Source organism: Electrona antarctica, assembly GCF_951216825.1.
Source record: "Electrona antarctica genome assembly, chromosome: 1".
NCBI lineage: Eukaryota > Metazoa > Chordata > Actinopteri > Myctophiformes > Myctophidae > Electrona > Electrona antarctica.
Window position 1 is genome coordinate 3,702,799 of NC_136806.1, and position 24,343 is coordinate 3,727,141.

Sequence of the window (24,343 nt, forward strand, 5' to 3'; positions counted from 1 at the left end):
AAATAGCAGATCTACAAGATCATAGACCTATTTTTGAAAAATCGAAGAACGACTGACATAGAAACATAGCTTTTTCAGAAAACTGAATCTGATCTCAGAATGGGTTCAAATCAAACTTGTGTGTCCTTTGACAAAGGACTGACACCGACATAAAAAAGTTGATGTTAGTGACATATTCCTCCACGACAAAATGTATTATCAAAGACCAACGCCGTTATTTCAAGGCCTCTATAGTGCAGTGGTTCCCACACTTTTTCATGGCAAGGACCCCCAATTTGACACTCATTAGCCCGCGGACCCCCATTTGAAGATATATGCTAGGGACCCCCCCATGAGGTAAGATTTGCACTGCTCTAGCAGTGATTCTCAACCCATTTGATTTCAAGGACCCCCAGTTTGGAGAAGGAGGAGAGACTCCGCCTCTTGCTGGTTCAAGAAGTTTATTTAATTAAGAGTCATAGCAACGTTTCGGCCTTTCGGCCTTCTTCAGGCATGTCTTCATGCCTGAAGGACATACAGGTTTCTTGATTGATTGATTGAAGTATGTATCAACAGTTTGCAGAATTACAGTACATTTCAAGCACAACTCAATACAAAAACTGTTAACTGTGAGTGGACGACACCATAAAGCATTACACTTGTTTACAAGAGGGTCCACCGTTTTCAATTCATCATAAAAACTTCGACCCAACTGTGACGCTACTTGATGCCCGTGATGCGAGCCCATCCGGCGCGGCTATCTGCCTCCCTCATATTCTCTGCAGCATTCCTAAAGAGAAGGCGCCTCAACACGGTATCGCCTCTCATAATTAATGATCAACGCGGGCAGACACCGTGCTACCTTCAGAGGCACCCAGATGCTCAGCTTCTATAGTCACAATATTTGTGGTGAAGGCGAGGTTAACGATTGCGTACGGATGTGTTTCGTGTTGACTCTGAAAGAAAAACAAGCCACTTAAACCTGTGAAAAGTGTCTGAGTTTAAAACACTTTGCTCCCCTTTTGGAAGCCTATACAGTATATTTCCCTGCCTAGATTTGGTTTCACATGCAGGTCATGAGGGCAACGCGGCGTGTGCTGACGTGGGATGATGAGACCTCTGACGTGATCGCTTCCACATGAGATTATAGGCCCGTGTAGATAACGGACTCTAGACTACAAAACGGAAATATAAAAAATCAGACCCGTCTTAAGTGAGTTGTACTGTACTAGTGTACTGTACTGTAGTAGCCTTGCCGAGCCCATAGGCCCATAGGACAGGAGCCTATCTCCTGTTTCTGTAGCGTGAGGCAGCTTCATGTACAAGTACACCCCCTGGACATGGCGCTAGTATGTCGCAGGGACTTACCCCCAATCCAACCCTTGATGCTGAGTGTCACTGCTTTAGGCCAGTGGTTTTCCACCCTTTTCATGTCAAGGACCATTCATTATTCTCCATTTGAGCCACGGATCACCATTTGATGACATTTAGAATCTCAAGACTAAAGAATATTTGGTTAAAGGGATTGCGACATACATTTTTTGTAATTGTTCTTAAAAAAATTTATAGGTTTTTCTGAGCTCAATTGCACCCACAAAAACAGATTTTCTGTGGTCTGGGGTTTTCTGACTCAAACAGGTGCTCTGATTTGTGGAGTGTGAGGTAAGACTCCACAAATCCCATATACGACATATGGATTTGCCAGCAGATGTAACGGTTTTCCTGTTTTAATTGCAGCTCAAAAGGGTTCAGGACACACCGAGAAAACCACAGATCTGGGTGGGGAAGTGATTGTCATCACTCACCCAACACCGCTGAAGCGCCCTTGAGCAAGGCACTGAACCCCCAACTGCTCCCCCTGGAGCTGCTTAGTGGCCAACAGTATAAGACTGTGGTTGTACTGGTCAGCTCCCAGGTTTTAATGTGTGTGTGTGTGTGTGTGTGTGTGTGTGTGTGTGTGTGTGTGTGTGTGTGTGTGTGTGTGCGTGCGTGCGTGCGTGTGTGTGTGTGTGTGTGTGTGTGTGTTTGTCTGTCTGTCTGTCTGTGTGTTTCTATGTGCAGGGCGTTGCTGAAAATGAGCACCTGTGCTCAGCTACTTCCCTGGGTAAATAAAGAATTAAAAAAATTAAAATTAAAAAATCACCGAAAAAGTCCAGGTTTGTTTGGGTCATTGAGGTCATAAAACGTAGCGTAAACCCACAACAGGCGAGAGGAGTAACAACTGCGTGATTGACAGTGATAATAATGTGGGGGCAGCAGTTCAACTGATAATAATGTGGGGGCAGCAGTTCAACTGATAATAATGTGGGGGCAGCAGTTCAACTGATAATAATGTGGGGGCAGCAGTTCAACTATAATAATGTGGGGGCAGCAGTTCAACTGATAATAATGTGGGGGCAGCAGTTCAACTGATAATAATGTGGGGGCAGCAGTTCAACTGATAATAATGTGGGGGCAGCAGTTCAACTATAATAATGTGGGGGCAGCAGTTCAACTGATAATAATGTGGGGGCAGCAGTTCAACTGATAATAATGTGGGGGCAGCAGTTCAACTATAATAATGTGGGGGCAGCAGTTCAACTGATAATAATGTGGGGGCAGCAGTTCAACTGATAATAATGTGGGGGCAGCAGTTCAACTGATAATAATGTGGGGGCAGCAGTTCAACTGATAATAATGTGGGGGCAGCAGTTCAACTGATAATAATGTGGGGGCAGCAGTTCAACTGATAATAATGTGGGGGCAGCAGTTCAACTATAATAATGTGGGGGCAGCAGTTCAACTGATAATAATGTGGGGGCAGCAGTTCAACTGATAATAATGTGGGGGCAGCAGTTCAACTATAATAATGTGGGGGCAGCAGTTCAACTGATAATAATGTGGGGGCAGCAGTTCAACTGATAATAATGTGGGGGCAGCAGTTCAACTGATAATAATGTGGGGGCAGCAGTTCAACGCGTGGATGGAATGGAAAATACGCCACGCTGAAGAGCAGCTTATTGTGTAATGCAGCAAATATTCATACCGAAAGGAATGGAAACATCAAAAAGCTTTCTGAGGATTGGCCTCATTAGCGGTTAGCGCCCTGACAGCTGCAGGAATCAGACAGACAGATTAAGTCACTGATGCACAGTGGGCCTTCAAATTAGTCTACGGAAAAAACGTTCCAGAAAAATAATAACAAAATAATAAAAAACAGAACAAGAGTTCATAACACCGCGTTGTCATTCCCCAGGTTCGCTTGACGTTACAATAACACCTCCCGTTAAAAATGATTAACACATTGAGACCTGGAGCCGATTCTACAATCCTTCAAATCATTCTAAATCCTAACAGTTTTCTGAAAAAATGTATGTTGCTGCATCAAGTGGTTCTTAAACCTTTTGATGTCAAAGACCCTGAAAATGATTTGGCCGCCGACGGAATATAAGATATAAGAGTTTATAATATTTGCTTTTAAACAAAAAAATAAACACGTGTGTAGTGAAGTGAGGGGCGCTCTTATCATCATACATCATCCATTCATTTGGGAATTTAATCTTTGTGTGGGACAAAAATAGCCGATTTGCTCGTCCACATCCACATATGACGTAAATTCTCCATTAATTGTCAATGGGAATTTATTTTGTGTAAGACGAAAATCTACACTTAATAGCTGAATATAGGAGGGGCTAGCACCCCTCAAAGAAAACATAAGTCACTGATGATCGCTCGCTTCATATTTTGAACGAGAGGCATGTTGAAGTCAGAAATGAAGAGCTTAGTATATCCATCACGGACAGCTCCTTAGATTACGCGCGTCAAGCCTTTCTTTGTGAACTGTAAACAGGGAAGTACTACAAAAAAAGAAGAAAAAAAGAAAAAAATGCTGAATATTTTCCAATGAAAATGCGCTATTGGACTAGTTATGACGTTCCCACACGTCGTGCGGTCTAAGTGGGTTAAAGGTTTACGTACTTCTACACGCAGACCACACGTACTTCTACACGCAGACCACACGTACTTCTACACGCAGATCACACGTACTTCTACACGCAGATCACACGTACTTCTACACGCAGATCACACGTACTTCTACACGCAGACCACACGTACTTCTACACGCAGATCACACGTACTTCTACACGCAGATCACACGTACTTCTACACGCAGACCACACGTACTTCTACACGCAGACCACACGTACTTCTACACGCAGATCACACGTACTTCTACACGCAGACCACACGTACTTCTACACGCAGACCACACGTACTTCTACACGCAGATCACACGTGCTTCTACACGCAGACCACACGTACTTCTACACGCAGATCACACGTGCTTCTACACGCAGACCACACGTACTTCTACACGCAGATCACACGTGCTTCTACACGCAGACCACACGTACTTCTACACGCAGACCACACGTGCTTCTACACGCAGACCACACGTACTTCTACACGCAGACCACACGTACTTCTACACGCAGATCACACGTACGTCTTCAAGGTGTTTCTGCCGAACGGGTGGTCATTAAAACCACCAGTTTTTCTTGTGTTGTTAGACCGCCCGCGGAGAGCCACAATCAATGCGATATTTGTTCAACTTTTATTTAGCCAGGCAGGTTAATTAAGTTCAAACTCCTTATCTATAAATCATGGCGTGAAAGAAAAGCAGCAGGACTGAGAGAAAAGCTGGACACATTCTGGACTCGCCGCTGCAACATGTGTGAGTTCTGTTTCTTGGCTTGTTCTGGACGCAGCGGCGGCGGCGGCCCTGAGGGGAAACGGGAGTTGTTCTGTACGCGGCGGCGGCGGCCGCGGCCCTGAGGGGAAACAGGAGTTGTTCTGGACGCGGCGGCGGCGGCCGCGGCCCTGAGGGGAAACGGGAGTTGTTCTGGACGCAGCGGCGGCCGCGGCCCTGAGGGGAAACGGGAGTTGTTCTGGACGCGGCGGCGGCCGCGGCCCTGAGGGGAAACGGGAGTTGTTCTGGACGCAGCGGCGGCGGCCGCGGCCCTGAGGGGAAACGGGAGTTGTTCTGGACGCAGCGGCGGCGGCCGCGGCCCTGAGGGGAAACGGGAGTTGATGTGGTAATTCTAGCCCATTCAGGACGGGAACACCCTAACCCTAACCCTAACCCTCTGCGTATAGCTTTATAGCGTTTAACCAACTTTTAACCATTATTTTAAACTTTTAGCTGTTGGAAAAATAGCAGATCTATAAGCTTGTAGATCTGCTATTTTCTGGGGAAAGATCGTGAAAATGTGGTACAAATCTTTTGAATATAATATTCTTTCACAGTGAAAGTTTTTTTACTCATATATTTGCTTCCGGGGCGGGTGGGGGGATGGTGGGTGTGGGGAACCTGGAACAACGTATTTTCAGATGGGGGTCGGCGGCCAATGACATATAATTCTGCGGGTCCTTGACATGAAATAGTTTGAGAACCACTGATATAGAAACATATGTTTTTTTCAGAAAACTGTCATGATTTAGAAGACATTCAGTAGAATCTGTTCTCGGTCCCAAATGGGTTAGTAATGGGACGCGTATATATACAGCCAGTTATCCCACTTAGCCATGTAGCTCTCTGTTCTGTTCTGTTCTGTTCTGTTCTGCTCTGCTCCGTTCCGTTCCGTTCCGTTCCGTTCCGTTCTGTTCTGTTCTCTGTTCTGTTCTGTTCTGTTCTGTTCTGTTCTGTTCTGTTCTGTTCTGTTCTGTTCTGTTCTGTTCTGTTCTCTGTTCTCTGTTCTCTGTTCTGTTCTGTTCTGTTCTGTTCTGTTCTGTTCTGTTCTGCCACGCAATGTTTGGCTGCAGCCGCATTTTGGCCAGAAAAAGTAAACAGCTTATGGGCCGAGCTCGACCATCACATTAACCCATTTAGGCCTGACGTCGAAATAAAAAAAAAAGTCTTCTGAAAGAATATATATTCAAAGATTTGTGCCGCATTTTCACGATTTTTCAAAAATAGCAGACCTACAAGCTCGTAGCGCGCCACTCGGTGGCGCACTATGAGCTTGTAGATCTGCTATTTTTCAATAGCTAAAGTACAACATAATGCTTAGTTAAAACAGGGGTTCTCAACGTTTTTGGCCGGGGACCCCCAGAAATACTTTGGCAATGTCTCGGGACCCCCTCCCGACCCCCAATATAAATTGACTGCTACAATAACCTTAATAATAGAGACAATACACCATAAATAAATACTGAAACCAGATATAATCATTAGGGAAGGTGTATGCATGTACTATGTGTACTATATGTAAACTCTTCATTTCCATTTTCCAGCCATTCAGTTGCAAAAAAAAAAAAAAACGTTTTTTTTTTTTTAAATAATGTGGGGACCCCCCAAACAATTTGGCGACCCCTCGATGGGTCGCGACCCACGGGTTGAGAACCCCTGAGTTAAAACACCAAAAGGGGTTCCCGTACAGAATGGATTAAAAAAAAAGAAAAAAGAAAGGAGATAAACCCAAACACGTAAAGCAAAGAGCGTCCCAGGACCTTTGGGCCGGCGCAGCGCGGAGGGGGTTAACCGTGGCGAGCAAAGAGCGTCCCAGGACCTTTGGGCCGGTGCAGCGCGTTGGGGGTTAACCGTGGCGAGCGAGGAGAACCCAAACATGGAAGTGAATATTCGCTCTATGACGAAGAGGTTCCTAATTAGTTTTAAGTGTTGCAATTTGTACGAACCTGTTTTTGCCAAATTGTTTTCCTCACTAGTCATCATGCCTTTTTATTATGAAACGAAAAATGTAATACTCTCAGTCACGGCATGGCTGGCCTTGTGAGGAAGGAGAGGGGCTTCTCCCTTCTTCTCCTTCCCCCTCCGGACAGAATACAAAATAAAAATAAAAAACAGATTTAGCCCCGGCTGCTGTAAGCCTCAGCCATCAAACGAAAACTCTTAATCCGTTCCCTCACCACTGATTTAACAACAACCATTCAGAAGTAATGCACAAGCTAAACAAGGAAGCAAAAACAGCTTGAAACAAAGCCTTAACTGCCCCCCCCACCCCCCACCCCCATTAACGTGTTCCCCTGAAATCTAACTGATTATTTGTCAAACGACAACAACAATACATCGTGTGTTTCTTACAAAGCCTTGTTGCTTCAACTACAGACTCATGGTGGCCCCGAGTCCAGATGCTTTTCGGGGGCACGAAGTTTTGCAGTAAGAGCAGACATGCCTTTTAGAGGCGACACAGGAATGAATGCCACGCACGCACGCACGCACGCACGCACGCACGCACGCACGCACGCACGCACGCACGCACGCACGCACACACACACCACAACACTGGCCTGATTTCTCATGTCATTGTGGCTAACGTTGGCATCCTGCCAAGAGCCACGAATGTGAAACAGAGATGCACGGAGACATGCAGGCCTCCTGCATGTGACTCTATAGCACAGGGGGTTCTCAACGTTTTGGGCTGGGGACCCCCGGCAATGCTTTGGCTGGGGACCCCCGGCCCCCTGGGGACCCCCGGCAATGCTTTGGCTGGGGACCCCCGGCCCCCTGGGGACCCCCGGCAATGCTTTGGCTGGGGACCCCCGGCCCCCTGGGGACCCCCGGCAATGCTTTGGGCGTGTCTCGCGCTACAGATTTGAGCTAAAAAAGCACGGCCCTACTGATCAGAGCTGGGACTGCAGGCGGGCCCGTGCATTTAGCACGAGGAAACCTCGTGCAGCTGGGGTTTAATATTGAGCACTTCCGCATTTTGGGCACCAAATTTTGGTAACTCTACGGGTGTGGCGAATTAAGGGCTAATTCTAGATTCACTCATGGGCTCTATTAGCAGGGTCCAAGGAGACGCATGTGGACAACCGTCTGCTTGCAATTGACTGCTTGGGTTTGGAGCGACTGCCTTCCACTGTCTTCCACAGTGGATGGAGGGACTGCTATGCCTTCCACATGGTGCTGTGGATGGAGCCAGTGCTATGCCTTCCACATGGTGCTGTGGATGGAGGGACTGCTATGCCTTCCACATGGTGCTGTGGATGGAGCGACTGCTATGCCTTCCACATGGTGCTGTGGATGGAGGGACTGCCTTCCACATGGTGCTGTGGATGGAGGGACTGCCTTCCACATGGTGCTGTGGATGGAGGGACTGCCTTCCACATGGTGCTGTGGATGGAGGGACTGCTATGCCTTCCACATGGTGCTGTGGATGGAGGGACTGCCTTCCACATGGTGCTGTGGATGGAGGGACTGCCTTCCACATGGTGCTGTGGGTGGAGGGACTGCTATGCCTTCCACATGGTGCTGTGGATGGAGGGACTGCTATGCCTTCCACATGGTGCTGTGGATGGAGGGACTGCTATGCCTTCCACATGGTGCTGTGGATGGAGCCAGTGCTATGCCTTCCACATGGTGCTGTGGGTGGAGCGACTGCTATGCCTTCCACATGGTGCTGTGGATGGAGGGACTGCCTTCCACATGGTGCTGTGGATGGAGCGACTGCTATGCCTTCCACATGGTGCTGTGGATGGAGGGACTGCTATGCCTTCCACATGGTGCTGTGGATGGAGCGACTGCTATGCCTTCCACTTGGTGCTGTGGGTGGAGGGACTGCCTTCCACATGGTGCTGTGGATGGAGGGACTGCCTTCCACATGGTGCTGTGGATGGAGGGACTGCCTTCCACATGGTGCTGTGGATGGAGGGACTGCCTTCCACATGGTGCTGTGGATGGAGGGACTGCTATGCCTTCCACATGGTGCTGTGGATGGAGGGACTGCTATGCCTTCCACATGGAGCTGTGGATGGAGGGACTGCTATGCCTTCCACATGGTGCTGTGGATGGAGGGACTGCTATGCCTTCCACATGGTGCTGTGGATGGAGGGACTGCCTTCCACATGGTGCTGTGGATGGAGGGACCGCTATGCCTTCCACATGGAGCTGTGGATGGAGGGACTGCTATGCCTTCCACATGGTGCTGTGGATGGAGGGACTGCCTTCCACATGGTGCTGTGGATGGAGGGACTGCCTTCCACATGGTGCTGTGGATGGAGGGACTGCTATGCCTTCCACATGGTGCTGTGGGTGGAGGGACTGCCTTCCACATGGTGCTGTGGATGGAGGGATCGACTGCTATGCCTTCCACATGGTGCTGTGGATGGAGGGACTGCTATGCCTTCCACATGGTGCTGTGGATGGAGGGACTGCTATGCCTTCCACATGGTGCTGTGGGTGGAGGGACTGCCTTCCACATGGTGCTGTGGATGGAGGGACTGCTATGCCTTCCACATGGTGCTGTGGATGGAGGGACTGCTATGCCTTCCACATGGTGCTGTGGATGGAGGGACTGCTATGCCTTCCACATGGTGCTGTGGGTGGAGGGACTGCTATGCCTTCCACATGGTGCTGTGGATGGAGGGACTGCCTTCCACATGGTGCTGTGGATGGAGGGACTGCCTTCCACATGGAGCTGTGGATGGAGGGACTGCTATGCCTTCCACATGGTGCTGTGGATGGAGGGACTGCTATGCCTTCCACATGGTGCTGTGGATGGAGCGACTGCTATGCCTTCCACATGGTGCTGTGGATGGAGCGACTGCTATGCCTTCCACATGGTGCTGTGGATGGAGGGACTGCTATGCCTTCCACATGGTGCTGTGGATGGAGGGACTGCTATGCCTTCCACATGGTGCTGTGGATGGAGGGACTGCTATGCCTTCCACATGGTGCTGTGGATGGAGGGACTGCTATGCCTTCCACATGGTGCTGTGGGTGGAGGGACTGCTATGCCTTCCACATGGTGCTGTGGATGGAGGGACTGCCTTCCACATGGTGCTGTGGATGGAGGGACTGCTATGCCTTCCACATGGTGCTGTGGGGCTTCTGTTGTGGTGGGTCTGCGTGCCCCTGTTGTGGTGGGTCTGTTGTGTTGTGTTGTGTTGTGTTGTGTTGTGTTGTGTTGTGGTGGGTCTGCGTGCCCCAGACTGAGCGAGGGCAACGGGCAGGCAGTACATCCCAGAAGTGAAATCAAAAGCTTCGGGACATTCCTTCTTTGTTTGTCCTCCATATGTGACCATTTCTGACCGAGGACAAGTCATTGATTTTTTTGTTTGTTTTTTCATGTCATATGAAAGCAGAGGATCATAGCTTCAAATTGACATATTGGTTGTTCAGTTTGACTGCAGACCGAGTTTATTATTATATGTTGGAAATCTGATTTTGGAAAGGTGACTTATGTAGGCTATACCTATAGCTGTAAACTTCCTCCACTCATGGTTTGTCATTTCTATTCTGCTTGTCATCACTTTCACGGCAGTCCAGGTGAAGGCGTATACCTGGGTCTCCTCTATCGTACAGTCCAGGTGAAGGCGTATACCTGGGTCTCCTCTATCGTACAGTCCAGGTGAAGGCGTATACCTGGGTCTCCTCTATCGTACAGTCCAGGTGAAGGCGTATACCTGGGTCTCCTCTATCGTACAGTCCAGGTGAAGGCGTATACCTGGGTCTCCTCTATCGTACAGTCCAGGTGAAGGCGTATACCTGGGTCTCCTCTATCATACAGTCCAGGTGAAGGCGTATACCTGGGTCTCCTCTATCATACAGTCCAGGTGAAGGCGTATACCTGGGTCTCCTCTATCATACAGTCCAGGTGAAGGCGTATACCTGGGTCTCCTCTATCATATCAGTCCAGGTGAAGGCGTATACCTGGGTCTCCTCTATCATACAGTCCAGGTGAAGGCGTATACCTGGGTCTCCTCTATCATACAGTCCAGGTGAAGGCGTATACCTGGGTCTCCTCTATCGTACAGTCCAGGTGAAGGCGTATACCTGGGTCTCCTCTATCATACAGTCCAGGTGAAGGCGTATACCTGGGTCTCCTCTATCATACAGTCCAGGTGAAGGCGTATACCTGGGTCTCCTCTATCGTACAGTCCAGGTGAAGGCGTATACCTGGGTCTCCTCTGTCGTACAGTGAAGAAAAACGGTGGCCGTAATCTTCCGTTCTTTAACCCATTTTTTGTTTCATTTTACGCTCTCAAGAAAAGGGTCCATAAGTCTGTTTGGTTACCAACTCCCAATTTAGCTGGGGGACCACCTAGAACCGCCTAAAGGACCACCGGTTGAAAACCACTGCAATAGAGCTAAGCTCGGTTAGCAAAGTAGCTGTGGCCGGGGCTTGTCTGGGGGCTGCACTACATCTGCATTTCTTAGAGTTCACAGAACACCATCAAAGAGACCGATGATGGCCCATGCTGATGCACACACACTTTGCTGGTAGACTTTATAATGCATTTACCAGCCTACGTATTTATTTAACAAAATACCATGATTTATGTGTTGTTTGTTAAACCTTATTTAGACAAGGCCTTATTCATTTAGGGTAATTGAATTACATCTGTTTGTTGTTGTTGCCACTGGTTGCCACGTAGGCTACTGCCCATTTCCTCACAAACAAAGAACCCGCACGTGTGATGGAAGAAGTCCTGTATTCAAAATATACTTGATTAAAGATACTAAAGTATCGGCTTCAAAATATACTTAAAGTACCAAACATAAAAGTGCTCACTGTGCAGGATATGTCCCATTTCACAAGTTCAATATTATACAAAAACAAAAGGTTTTGAAAATAGCCGATCTACAAGCACATTGTGACCTTGTAGATGTGCTATTTTCAAATGTCTGAAACATACATGGCCTACAGCTGAAGTGGTTAACCGTTTCCGTCCATCCGACGTGTCCACACGTCCTAGGGAATCCAACCGACGCATGCATTGGACGTGTGTACACGACCTAGCGCATCCTCAATGATATCAGCAGGCGAGGGGAGAATATTCTGAATTTTTTCCTTTTTTTATTTTTCAGTCGGACTCTCGGCCACCGTACTCTACGGTCATATTAGCTTCCCGTTCACTAGCATGTTAGCGCGGCAGAAAGAATGCCTCGTCTCTCCTAATCCAGGGCGCTCTCCGTGGTTTTGATCTGATGGATATACTAGCGCTTCATTTCTGCTCCTCATCCGCCTCACGTTCAAAGTATGAACGTGTTTTGGATCATGTATCGTATACATGAAATCGAGAGCAAGGTGAGCTAGCAAAATATTTCTCTGTTTTTTTTTTTCCCCCAATTGTTTCCGGGGGGGGGGGGGGGGGGGTTCAGAGTAAAAGTCTTTCCGGCACCCCAGAGCTCCTATTTTGAAGGAATCCCGGCGCTGATTGTGTTAAAGGAGCATTCAGTGATTTGGGTGATTTGGAAAACCACCCAGTCCGCCCCGGTAACACGCTCTACAGTGGGGGGAAGTGCAACAGGCCAACAGCATGTGCCCCCACTCGATCATGATTGGATGAAGGCTTTGCCCCCCGCCACCAGAACTGAAACTAGGGTTTTTTTACCCCAGGGGCTCACTGGGGACAGGGAGGAACTCCTTATATGGTCAGCACAATCTATAGTAGGGAGGATTATCCCAAAAAAAAGTAAAAAAAAGTGATATTTGAATGAAGTGAAATCACTGAATATACCTTTAATGTATGTGAGCAGATTTGTCTGAGAGCCTGCCATCGTGCAAAAAACGAGTCCCTCAGTCAAATGTGGCCACATATTTATGGCCTACAGCTGAAGTGGTTAATGTATATGTATGGCCTACAGCTGAAGTGGTTAATGTATATTTATGGCCTACAGCTGAAGTGGTTAATGTATATTTATGGCCTACAGCTGAAGTGGTTAATGTATATTTATGGCCTACAGCTGAAGTGGTTAATGTATATGTATGGCCTACAGCTGAAGTGGTTAATGTATATTTATGGCCTACAGCTGAAGTGGTTAATGTATATGTATGGCCTACAGCTGAAGTGGTTAATGTATATTTATGGCCTACAGCTGAAGTGGTTAATGTATATTTTGTAACACTATCTACAAACTAACTATTAACAAAACTTTTCAAATAATTGTAGTGGAGTAAAAAGTACAATGTTTGCCTCTGAGATGTAGTGTAGAGAGTGTATACGTAAAAGTATTAGAAATTGGTAAGGCTCCAGTAAAGTAAAAACAAATCCTCCAAAGTGTACTTTATCCCATTCTGGGCGGGAACCCCTTTTGGTGTTAGCATTATGATATGCTTTAGTTATTGAAAAATAGCAGATCTACAAGCTCGTAGATCTGCTATACAAGCTCATAGCGCGCCACTCGGTGGCGCGCTATGAACTTGTATAGGTCTGCTATTTTTGAAAAATTGAAGAACGACTGACATAGAAACATAGCTTTTTCAGAAAACTGTCAGGATGTAGAAGACATTTTTTAGAATCTGATCTCAGGTCAAAATGGGTTATACCACGTCAGAGAAGCCACAAGTGTGTTGGGGGGGGGGGGGGGGGGGGGGGGCAGCGTTGTTGATGATGCACAACGCTACAACGGTGGAATCCGTGCGAGCGATGATGTGTTTGTGCCGATCGGAAACTCAAATTGAAGAGGAGCAGCGAAGCTTCAAGTTCAAGGTAGTCAGTGTCCTTTGGACCATCACAAAACCTGAGCCTCTTAACCACGCAAACCCTGAAGGAACTCTGGGAAGAAGAACGTCAAAACAGACAAACATTTAGGTGAAAATATAGGCAAACGTTTCTTTCTGGAAACAGCAAAGCTATACAAGAAGTACAAGCTCGCAACGACGTGCATGAATACGCAAAGCGTTTTCGTGAGTTTACAGATCGTCTGATTGACTGATTGGGGCGGGGGGGGGGGGGGGGGGGGGGGCAAGTATAGAGCCTGGGAGTAGTGTTGATTTCGTTTTTTCGTTTTCACTGACAAAAACTAAATAAAAACTGAGCTATGATGATTAAAACTAAGACTAGATATATTGACAATTTCGCCAACAACTAAAAGAGAGATCCAGCAGAACTAGAAGACAAGTCGTTTCGTGCGTGTTTGCGCGCAGGCGAACATAGCTGATCTACAAGCTCACAACACGTCGCAGCCCGACGCGTTGTGAGCTACTGAGCTTTGACTTTTATTCAAAAGACTATGACTAAAACTAAATAAAAATGAACCGGCCTGAGGCATCAGGCCGAGCAGCAGTATATTGTGTTTTCCCACGCCCATGTGTGCTCAGAACTCCTAAGTGGACTTCTGTTCGGGGTGTGTGTGCATCGGGTCCATCCACGCAGACGCCAGCGCGAACAACCGTCAGTGTAATATATTTCATTTGGACCGATTATGAATTGGGTTTATTTCATTTGGACCGATTATGAATTGGGTTTATTTCATTTGGACCGATTATGAATTGGGTTTATGAACTTGGACCGATTATGAATTGGGTTTATGAACTTGGACCGATTATGAATTGGGTTTATTTCATTTGGACCGATTATGAATTGGGTTTATTTCATTTGGACCGATTATGAATTGGGTTTATGAACTTGGACCGATTATGAATTGGGTTTATGAACTTGGACCGATTATGAATTGGGTTTATTTCATTTGGACCGATTATGAATTGGGTTTATTTCATTTGGACCGATTATGAATTGGGTTTATGAACTTGGACCGATTATGAATTGGGTTTATGAACTTGGACCGATTATGAATTGGGTTTATTTCATTTGGACCGATTATGAATTGGGTTTATTTCATTTGGACCGATTATGAATTGGGTTTATTTCATTTGGACCGATTATGAATTGGGTTTATTTCATTTGGACCGATTATGAATTGGGTTTATTTCATTTGGACCGATTATGAATTGGGTTTATTTCATTTGGACCGATTATGAATTGGGTTTATTTCATTTGGACCGATTATGAATTGGGTTTATTTCATTTGGACCGATTATGAATTGGGTTTATTTCATTTGGACCGGTTATGAATTGGGTTTATTTCATTTGGACCGATTATGAATTGGGTTTATTTCATTTGGACCGATTATGAATTGGGTTTATGAACTTGGACAGATTATGAATTGGGTTTATGAACTTGGACCGATTATGAATTGGGTTTATTTCATTTGGACCGATTATGACTTGGGTTTATTTCATTTGGACCGATTATGAATTGGGTTTATTTCATTTGGACCGATTATGAATTGGGTTTATGAACTTGGACAGATTATGAATTGGGTTTATGAACTTGGACCGATTATGAATTGGGTTTATTTCATTTGGACCGATTATGAATTGGGTTTATTTCATTTGGACCGATTATGAATTGGGTTTATTTCATTTGGACCGATTATGAATTGGGTTTATTTCATTTGGACCGATTATGAATTGGGTTTATTTCATTTGGACCGATTATGAATTGGGTTTATGAACTTGGCTCCGCGGTGAGAAAAAGCTTCTCGTAGGACCACGCCGGTGTCAGACATATTAACTGCATTTGTATTTCCTCCCCGGATGATTTCACATCCTCTTGGCGCTGGGCGGTCCGTTTGAGGCGCTGGGAGATGATTTCACATCCTCTTGGCGCTGGGCGGTCCGTTTGAGGCGCTGGGAGATGATTTCACATCCTCTTGGCGCTGGGCGGTCCGTTTGAGGCGCTGGGAGATGATTTCACATCCTCTTGGCGCTGGGCGGTCCGTTTGAGGCGCTGGGAGATGATTTCACATCCTCTTGGCGCTGGGCGGTCCGTTTGAGGCGCTGGGAGATGATTTCACATCCTCTTGGCGCTGGGCGGTCCGTTTGAGGCGCTGGGAGATGATTTCACATCCTCTTGGCGCTGGGCGGTCCGTTTGAGGCGCTGGGAGATGATTTCACATCCTCTTGGCGCTGGGCGGTCCGTTTGAGGCGCTGGGAGATGATTTCACATCCTCTTGGCGCTGGGCGGTCCGTTTGAGGCGCTGGGAGATTTGCTGTTTGACGAGTCGGCGCCTCCCGCACGCGAGTACATGCGCTCGCTCTTGGGAGAAATTACGTTGCCGAGATCACACTGTGTAAATTACTATTGCACAGTGTAATACTCTGAGCCACTGACTGCACTTTACTGCCTTGTTGCCTGGTCTTTACTGCCTTGTTGCCTGGTCTTTACTGCCTTGTTGCCTGGTCTTTACTGCCTTGTTGCCTGGTCTCCCCAAAAGGTTTTGTTTTTGTCACGGTGTTCACAAAGACCTTCAAGAGAAAAGACTGTGTTATGTTATTTTTTAACGCATTTTGGGCGGGAACCCCTTTTGGTGTTAGCATTATGTTATGCTTTAGCTATTGAAAAATAGCAGATCTACAAGCTCATAGCGCGCCACCGAGTGGCGCGCTACGAGCTTGTAGGTCTGCTATTTTTGTTAAATCGAAGAACCACTGACATAGAAAAATTGCTTTTTCAGAAAACTGTCAGGATATAGAAGACATTAGAATCTGATCTCAGGTCAAAATGGGTTAATATGAGTATTTCCAATTTGCAATACTTTTCACTTATACTCCACTTCATCTCAGAGGCAAATATTGTACTTTTGAATCTACTACAATTGTCCGCTCTGCAGGGAGTTGGAACTACTTCCCTCTGGTAGACGGTACAAAGTACCAAAAGATAACTGTACCATCTTTAAAAATTCCTTCAGTCCTAATGCCATTAAGGCACTAAATGATACCATGTCTCGTTAGATTTGTTTTTTAATGTATTTGCCACACAAATTATTGTGTAAGTGTTGTTGCTGTTGTTGTTGTTGTTTGTTTTTACTGTTGTTGAGACTGAAGACATATTTCCACACGTGGACAATAAATTAAACTAACTAACTAGTTAAACTCAGGACCACCAGCACTAGTTGGACTCTGAATGTGCCATACTGTATTGTGTAAATAAGTGTCATACTGTATATATTCTGAAGAAAACCTGGAGACTTTACATTCAGTAAAAAAAAAGAAAATCCAAAATGTGCCACGCACGGACAAGACCGAGTCAAGGTTCAAGGTTTCTTTATTTTGTCTCCCGAGGGAGACATTTGTCTTGGACCCCAAGGACCCGCCCAGCACAAGTTGCTGCGGAGCCCTTGTGCCCGTGTCGCCGCAGAGCAGCGCCACATAACATCTTCCTTGCAACATCAAAGAAAAAAGAAAGAAAAGGGAGGGTTGCATACACTGGTGGGGGGGTGGGGGTGTCTTTACCACGGACACATTTGTTTGCGTACGGATATATTAATGAAAGAATTGCATTATTTAAAGCGCTTTTCCAAGTGCTCAAAGTGCTTTACAACGGTTCATACATTGGGAGGTGAAGCGGCGAACAGTCGACGCCAGCGTCCTCACTTCCCTCATTCACACACCAAGCTATGGCGCCGCCGCCGACCGACTCATTGGAGGCAATGTGGGGTTCAGGGTCTCGCCCAAGGACACGTGGACATGTGGACATGTGGACAGGAGAACCTCCGACCCAGGGATCATTGGACAACCTGGTCTACCCCCTGAGCCACAGCCGCCCCTGACATGTCATAATCATATGGATGGCCCCTGACATGTCATAATCATATGGATGGCCCCTGACATGTCATAATCATATGGATGGCCCCTGACATGTCATAATCATATGGATGGCCCCTGACCTGTCATAATCATATCGATGGTCCCTGACATGTCATAATCCTATGGATGGCCCCCTGACATGTCATAATCATATGGATGGTCCCTGCTCTATCTATGCATTTGTTTTAGGACTGGTGTGTTGCTCTGGATAAAGTAAACGGTGGACTCACCGTTGCAGTTGAAGCCCGTCTCCTTGCGGCATTTCTTCGAGCAGCCGTCGCCATCCAGCAGATTATTGTCGTCACACTCCTCTGTCCTACACAGAGAAGACCATGCAGAAGCATAGCTTCATCATCATCATCATCATCATCATCATCATCATCATCATCATCATCATCATCATCATCATCATCATCATCATCGTCATCATCATCATCGTCATCATCGTCATCAATGTAAGTCAATGGTTTTCAACCCTATTCATATCAAGGCATATTATTGTCTCCACCAGGCCGAAGGCAAGGGGAGAGTATGTTTTATTGTCTCCACCAGGCCGAAGGCAAGGGGAGAGTATGTTGTATTGTCTCCACCAGGCCGAAGGCATGGGGAGAGTATGTTTTATTGTCTCCACCAGGCCGAAGGCATGGGGAGAGTATGTTTTATTGTCTCCACCAGGCCGAAGGCATGGGGAGAGTATGTTTTATTGTCTCCACCAGGCCGAAGGCATGGGGAGAGTATGTTTGGGGAGAGTATGTTTTATTGTCTCCACCAGGCCGAAGGCATGGGGAGAGTATGTTGTATTGTCTCCACCAGGCCGAAGGCATGGGGAGAGTATGTTTGGGGAGAGTATGTTGTATTGTCTCCACCAGGCCGAAGGCATGGGGAGAGTATGTTGTATTGTCTCCACCAGGCCGAAGGCATAGGGAGAGTATGTTTTATTGTCTCCACCAGGCCGAAGGCATGGGGAGAGTATGTTTTATTGTCTCCACCAGGCCGAAGGCATGGGGAGAGTATGTTTTATTGTCTCCACCAGGCCGAAGGCATGGGGAGAGTATGTTTTATTGTCTCCACCAGGCCGAAGGCATGGGGAGAGTATGTTTGGGGAGAGTATGTTGTATTGTCTCCACCAGGCCGAAGGCATGGGGAGAGTATGTTGTATTGTCTCCACCAGGCCGAAGGCATAGGGAGAGTATGTTTTATTGTCTCCACCAGGCCGAAGGCATGGGGAGAGTATGTTGTATTGTCTCCACCAGGCCGAAGGCATGGGGAGAGTATGTTTTATTGTCTCCACCAGGCCGAAGGCATGGGGAGAGTATGTTTTATTGTCTCCACCAGGCCGAAGGCATAGGGAGAGTATGTTTGGGGAGAGTATGTTTTGCACTCCGTCAGTATGTGTCCGTCCGTCCGTGTACAGCTAAATTCTCCGGCACCGTTGGCCCGGTCGATGTTAAACTTTGCACACACACTCCCTGGATGCCAACGATGAACCTCTGCCCCAATTGTTCCACAACGGCGTTATAGCGGGCTGACATAACCACGCCATGCCGGAAGATGAACGAGTGACACCAGAACTTCGGGTACTCGATGATATCCAGTAGCAGACTTACTGACCCTTGTATGAGTCCGTCTCCGCAGTAAGCGTCTCCAGGGGCGTAGAGGAGTGGAGGGGACATCTCACTGAGGACTCCGTCCACTTCCACCTGGACAGAGTACTGGTACTGGACCCCCTTCACAGTGGACCTGGAACGCACACAGCACAGGGGAGGGGCACATATGTTAGTCTGGTGCACGTATACCAATAGTCCGACATACGTGGCCGGTTAAGACACATACTGTATCAGTGGTGCTCAATATTTCATGTCAAGAACCCCAAAAATTATATGTAAAATGCCTCCGTCCCCCATCTGAAAATATGTTGTTCCAGGAAACCCTGTGTTGTGTCCTTCCTTGTCCTGGGTGGTGACTAGTAGGTATCAAAGAAGAGGAAGAACATCCGCACACCAGTTTAATATTTTAAATAATATTTTGCCTGATGTAAATGGTACATTTATATAGCACCTTTATCCAAGGCGCTTTACATAGATGTGCATTACATTCACCCATTCACACACACATTCACACACCGATTGCGGCGGAAGCCATGCAAGGTAACAACCAGCACATCGGGAGCAATTTGGGGTTCAGTGTCTTGCCCAAGGACACTTTGACATGTAGACAGGAGGAGCTGGGATTCGAACCGCCGACCCATGGATCATTGGACGACCTGCTCTACCTCGCCCTTATGAATGAAGAACGATGAAGACCTAGACGGTCGAAACGTTGCATATTCGTTGTCATAAAATAAAGTAAGTCTCGGAGCTCTACAAACTGGTGTGTGGATGTTCTTCCTCTTCTTTGATGTTTGTCTTGATGCCTGACATCCAGCATGCCTGAATATAGGCATTGAGATGTGCACACAATCTGCTCTGTGAACTGGTGACTAGTCGGTCACAGCCTTCTGGCATGGAATTCTCCTTTAAATGAACTGGTGACTAGTCGGTCACAGCCTTCTGGCATGGAATTCTCCTTTAAATGAACTGGTGACTAGTAGGTCACAGCCTTCTGGCATGGAATTCTCCTTTAAATGAACTGGTGACTAGTCGGTCACAGCCTTCTGGCATGGAATTCTCCTTTAAATGAACTGGTGACTAGTAGGTCACAGCCTTCTGGCATGGAATTCTCCTTTAAATGAACTGGTGACTAGTAGGTCACAGCCTTCTGGCATGGAATTCTCCTTTAAATGAACTGGTGACTAGTAGGTCACAGCCTTCTGGCATGGAATTCTCCTTTAAATGAACTGGTGACTAGTAGGTCACAGCCTTCTGGCATGGAATTCTCCTTTAAATGAACTGGTGACTAGTCGGTCACAGCCTTCTGGCATGGAATTCTCCTTTAAATGAACTGGTGACTAGTAGGTCACAGCCTTCTGGCATGGAATTCTCCTTTAAATGAACTGGTGACTAGTAGGTCACAGCCTTCTGGCATGGAATTCTCCTTTAAATGAACTGGTGACTAGTAGGTCACAGCCTTCTGGCATGGAATTCTCCTTTAAATGAACTGGTGACTAGTAGGTCACAGCCTTCTGGCATGGAATTCTCCTTTAAATGAACTGGTGACTAGTAGGTCACAGCCTTCTGGCATGGAATTCTCCTTTAAATGAACTGGTGACTAGTAGGTCACAGCCTTCTGGCATGGAATTCTCCTTTAAATGAACTGGTGACTAGTAGGTCACAGCCTTCTGGCATGGAATTCTCCTTTAAATGAACAGAATATAGGAACTGGAACACTAAAAAAAAAGCTGAGAAATTGGTTGAAATTGGTGAACCACCGGGAAACTGTTTTTTCAGTTTATTAAAGTAAAGTTTAGTAAAACCTTTTCTACAAACGCTGGCTCCATTCATTGGTAACCTTGCGGCGTCCAGACTCAGTGACCTTACAGCCTCACACACACACACACACACACACACACACACACACACACACACACACACACACACACACACACACACACACACACACACACACACACTCGCAATGCTTGCAGCATGCAGGAAGTGTGTGTGCGTAACCGAACCCCCCGCGCTCCAGAGTTAGAACTATCGATCTGTTTTGGTTTGGACCGCGTCTATAAAAAGCCGCTGAGCGCTCGGGCTGCGGTTCCGTCTCTGCTGCTGCTGCACCCGCATCGCATCACATCGCATCGCATGCTTCCGACCGGCGGGAGGAAGAGGAAGCCCGGAGGAGCGGAGCACACCCCCCCCCCCCCCCCCCCCCCCCCAGTCCCGGACGGACGGACGCAGCGTGTCTGGTTTCTCCGGCCCTTTACAAATCGCCCTTATTAATTATTAATCAGAGAAGGAAGGGGAGGATTATAAAAAAACAAAAGGAAAAAACCCAAACAAAACGGGACACAACTCTGTTTCCTGTTCTGAAATGGATTCCTTGTGTTTCTGTGTGTGTGTGTGTGTCTCTCTCTCTCTCTCTCTCTCTCTCTCTCTGTGTCTCTCTCTCTCTCTCTCTCTCTCTCTCTCTCTCTGTATCTCTCTGTGTCTCTCTCTCTCTCTCTCTGTGTCTCTCTCTCGCTCTCTCTCTCTGTGTCTCTCTCTCTCGCTCTCTCTCTCTGTGTCTCTCCCCCCCCCCCCCCCCCCTCCATGAGGGCATGGTATAGGGTTGACCCCCTGCAGCGTTTCCTGTGTCACCCACGTTTTACCACGAGCCGGGTTAAATAACAGGATCTTAGAATGGTTTAAATAAGTGTAATAATATATACTGTATGTATATGAAGTGGTTATATAATATATAACCACTTAATCTTAGGAGCCTGCAGAGTGCAGCCTGCCACGGAGCACCACCACATCAACCTGCCTTCCTGCCGACGTGCTTTCTTTTAGGAAGCCGTTTGAAAACAGCTTGGAATAACAGAATGCCCCCATGCAGCGCTCTCTCTCTCTCTCTCTCTCTCTCTCTCTCTCCCCCTCTGTCTCTCTCTCTCTCCCCCTCTCCCCCTCTGTCTCTCTCTCTCCCCCCCTCTCTCTCTCTCTCCCTGACAGACATCAAGTGCTAACCACGGTGGGCTTCCAGAGGAGGACTCTGCTGCTCACATTTGTTTTATATTTTAACTCATTTAGACCTGAGGACGATTCTACAAAACAATTGTCTTCTAAATCCTGACAGTTTTTATGAAAAACCCTATGTTTCTATGTCAGTTTCATGTCAAGGACCCCCAAAATTATATGAAATTGGCTGCCGACCTGCCGACTACAATTTACAATTTAGGCATTTAGCAGACGCTCTTAATCCAGACGCTCTTAATCCAGACGCTCTTAATCCAGAGCGTTTTACATTAAACAATAACACAAATACATGGCATGGATGCACCTGGGACGTATCCTCAGTGATGTATCATGAGGTCATCACCTGGGACGTATCCTCAGTGATGTATCCTGAGGTCATCACATGGGACGTATCCTCAGTGATGTATCCTGAGGTCATCACCTGGGACGTATCCTCAGTGATGTATCCTGAGGTCATCACCTGGGACGTATCCTCAGTGATGTATCATGAGGTCATCACCTGGGACGTATCCTCAGTGATGTATCCTGAGGTCATCACCTGGGACGTATCCTCAGTGATGTATCCTGAGGTCATCACCTGGGACGTGTCCTCAGTGATGTATCCTGAGGTCATCACCTGGGACGTATCCTCAGTGATGTATCCTGAGGTCATCACCTGGGACGTATCCTCAGTGATGTATCCTGAGGTCATCACCTTGGACGTATCCTCAGTGATGTATCCTGAGGTCATCACCTGGGACGTATCCTCAGTGATGTATCCTGAGGTCATCACATGGGACGTATCCTCAGTGATGTATCCTGAGGTCATCACCTGGGACGTATCCTCAGTGATGTATCATGAGGTCATCACCTGGGACGTATCCTCAGTGATGTATCATGAGGTCATCACCTGGGACGTATCCTCAGTGATGTATCCCGAGGTCATCACCTGGGACGTATCCTCAGTGATGTATCCTGAGGTCATCACCTGGGACGTATCCTCAGTGATGTATCCCGAGGTCATCACCTGGGACTTATCCTCAGTGATGTATCCCGAGGTCATCACCTGGGACGTATCCTCAGTGATGTATCCCGAGGTCATCACCTGGGACGTATCCTCAGTGATGTATCCCGAGGTCATCACATGGGACGTATCCTCAGTGATGTATCCCGAGGTCATCACCTGGGACGTATCCTCAGTGATGTATCCCGAGGTCATCACCTGGGACGTATCCTCAGTGATGTATACTGAGGTCATCACCTGGGACGTATCCTCAGTGATGTATCCTGAGGTCATCACATGGGACGTATCCTCAGTGATGTATCCTGAGGTCATCACCTGGGACGTATCCTCAGTGATGTATCCTGAGGTCATCACCTGGGACGTATCCTCAGTGATGTATCCTGAGGTCATCACCTGGGACGTATCCTCAGTGATGTATCCTGAGGTCATCACCTGGGACGTATCCTCAGTGAAGTATCCTGAGGTCATCACCTGGGACGTATCCTCAGTGATGTATCCTGAGGTCATCACCTGGGACGTATCCTCAGTGAAGTATCCTGAGGTCATCACCTGGGACGTATCCTCAGTGATGTATCCTGAGGTCATCACCTGGGATGTATCCTCAGTGATGTATCCTGAGGTCATCACCTGGGACGTATCCTCAGTGATGTATCCTGAGGTCATCACCTGGGACGTATCCTCAGTGATGTATCCCGAGGTCATCACCTGGGACGTATCCTCAGTGATGTATCATGAGGTCATCACCTGGGACGTATCCTCAGTGATGTATCATGAGGTCATCACCTGGGACGAATCCTCAGTGATGTATCCCGAGGTCATCACCTGGGACATATCCTCAGTGATGTATCCCGAGGTCATCACCTGGGACATATCCTCAGTGATGTATCCCGAGGTCATCACCTGGGACGTATCCTCAGTGATGTATCCCGAGGTCATCACCTGGGACGTATCCTCAGTGATGTATCCTGAGGTCATCACCTGGGACGTATCATCAGTGATGTATCCTGAGGTCATCACCTGGGACGTATCCTCAGTGATGTATCCTGAGGTCATCACCTGGGACGTATTCTCAGTGATGTATCATGAGGTCATCACCTGGGACGAATCCTCAGTGATGTATCATGAGGTCATCACCTGGGACGAATCCTCAGTGATGTATCCCGAGGTCATCACCTGGGACGTATCCTCAGTGATGTATCATGAGGTCATCACCTGGGACGAATCCTCAGTGATGTATCCCGAGGTCATCACCTGGGACGTATCCTCAGTGATGTATCCTGAGGTCATCACCTGGGACGTATCCTCAGTGATGTATCCTGAGGTCATCACCTGGGACGTATCCTCAGTGATGTATCATGAGGTCATCACCTGG

General features: G+C 47.3%; 2 protein-coding genes across 2 annotated transcripts in view; both read right to left on the reverse strand.

Annotated features, from left to right (window-relative positions):
* The window catches only part of astn1 (astrotactin 1), a gene marked incomplete at its 3' end in the record, with an annotated part of 1,033,675 nt that overhangs the window by 287,150 nt on the left and 722,182 nt on the right, over positions 1-24,343 (reverse strand). The gene's annotated exons all lie outside the window — the stretch shown is intronic.
* pappa2 (pappalysin 2) overlaps positions 1-24,343 on the reverse strand; it is a gene marked incomplete at both ends in the record, with an annotated part of 278,401 nt that overhangs the window by 152,246 nt on the left and 101,812 nt on the right. Inside the window, 2 exons of the mRNA XM_079505807.1 lie at positions 17,586-17,671; positions 18,967-19,095. Coding sequence (XP_079361933.1) covers positions 17,586-17,671; positions 18,967-19,095 — 215 coding nt within the window. The remainder of the gene's footprint in view (positions 1-17,585; positions 17,672-18,966; positions 19,096-24,343) is intronic.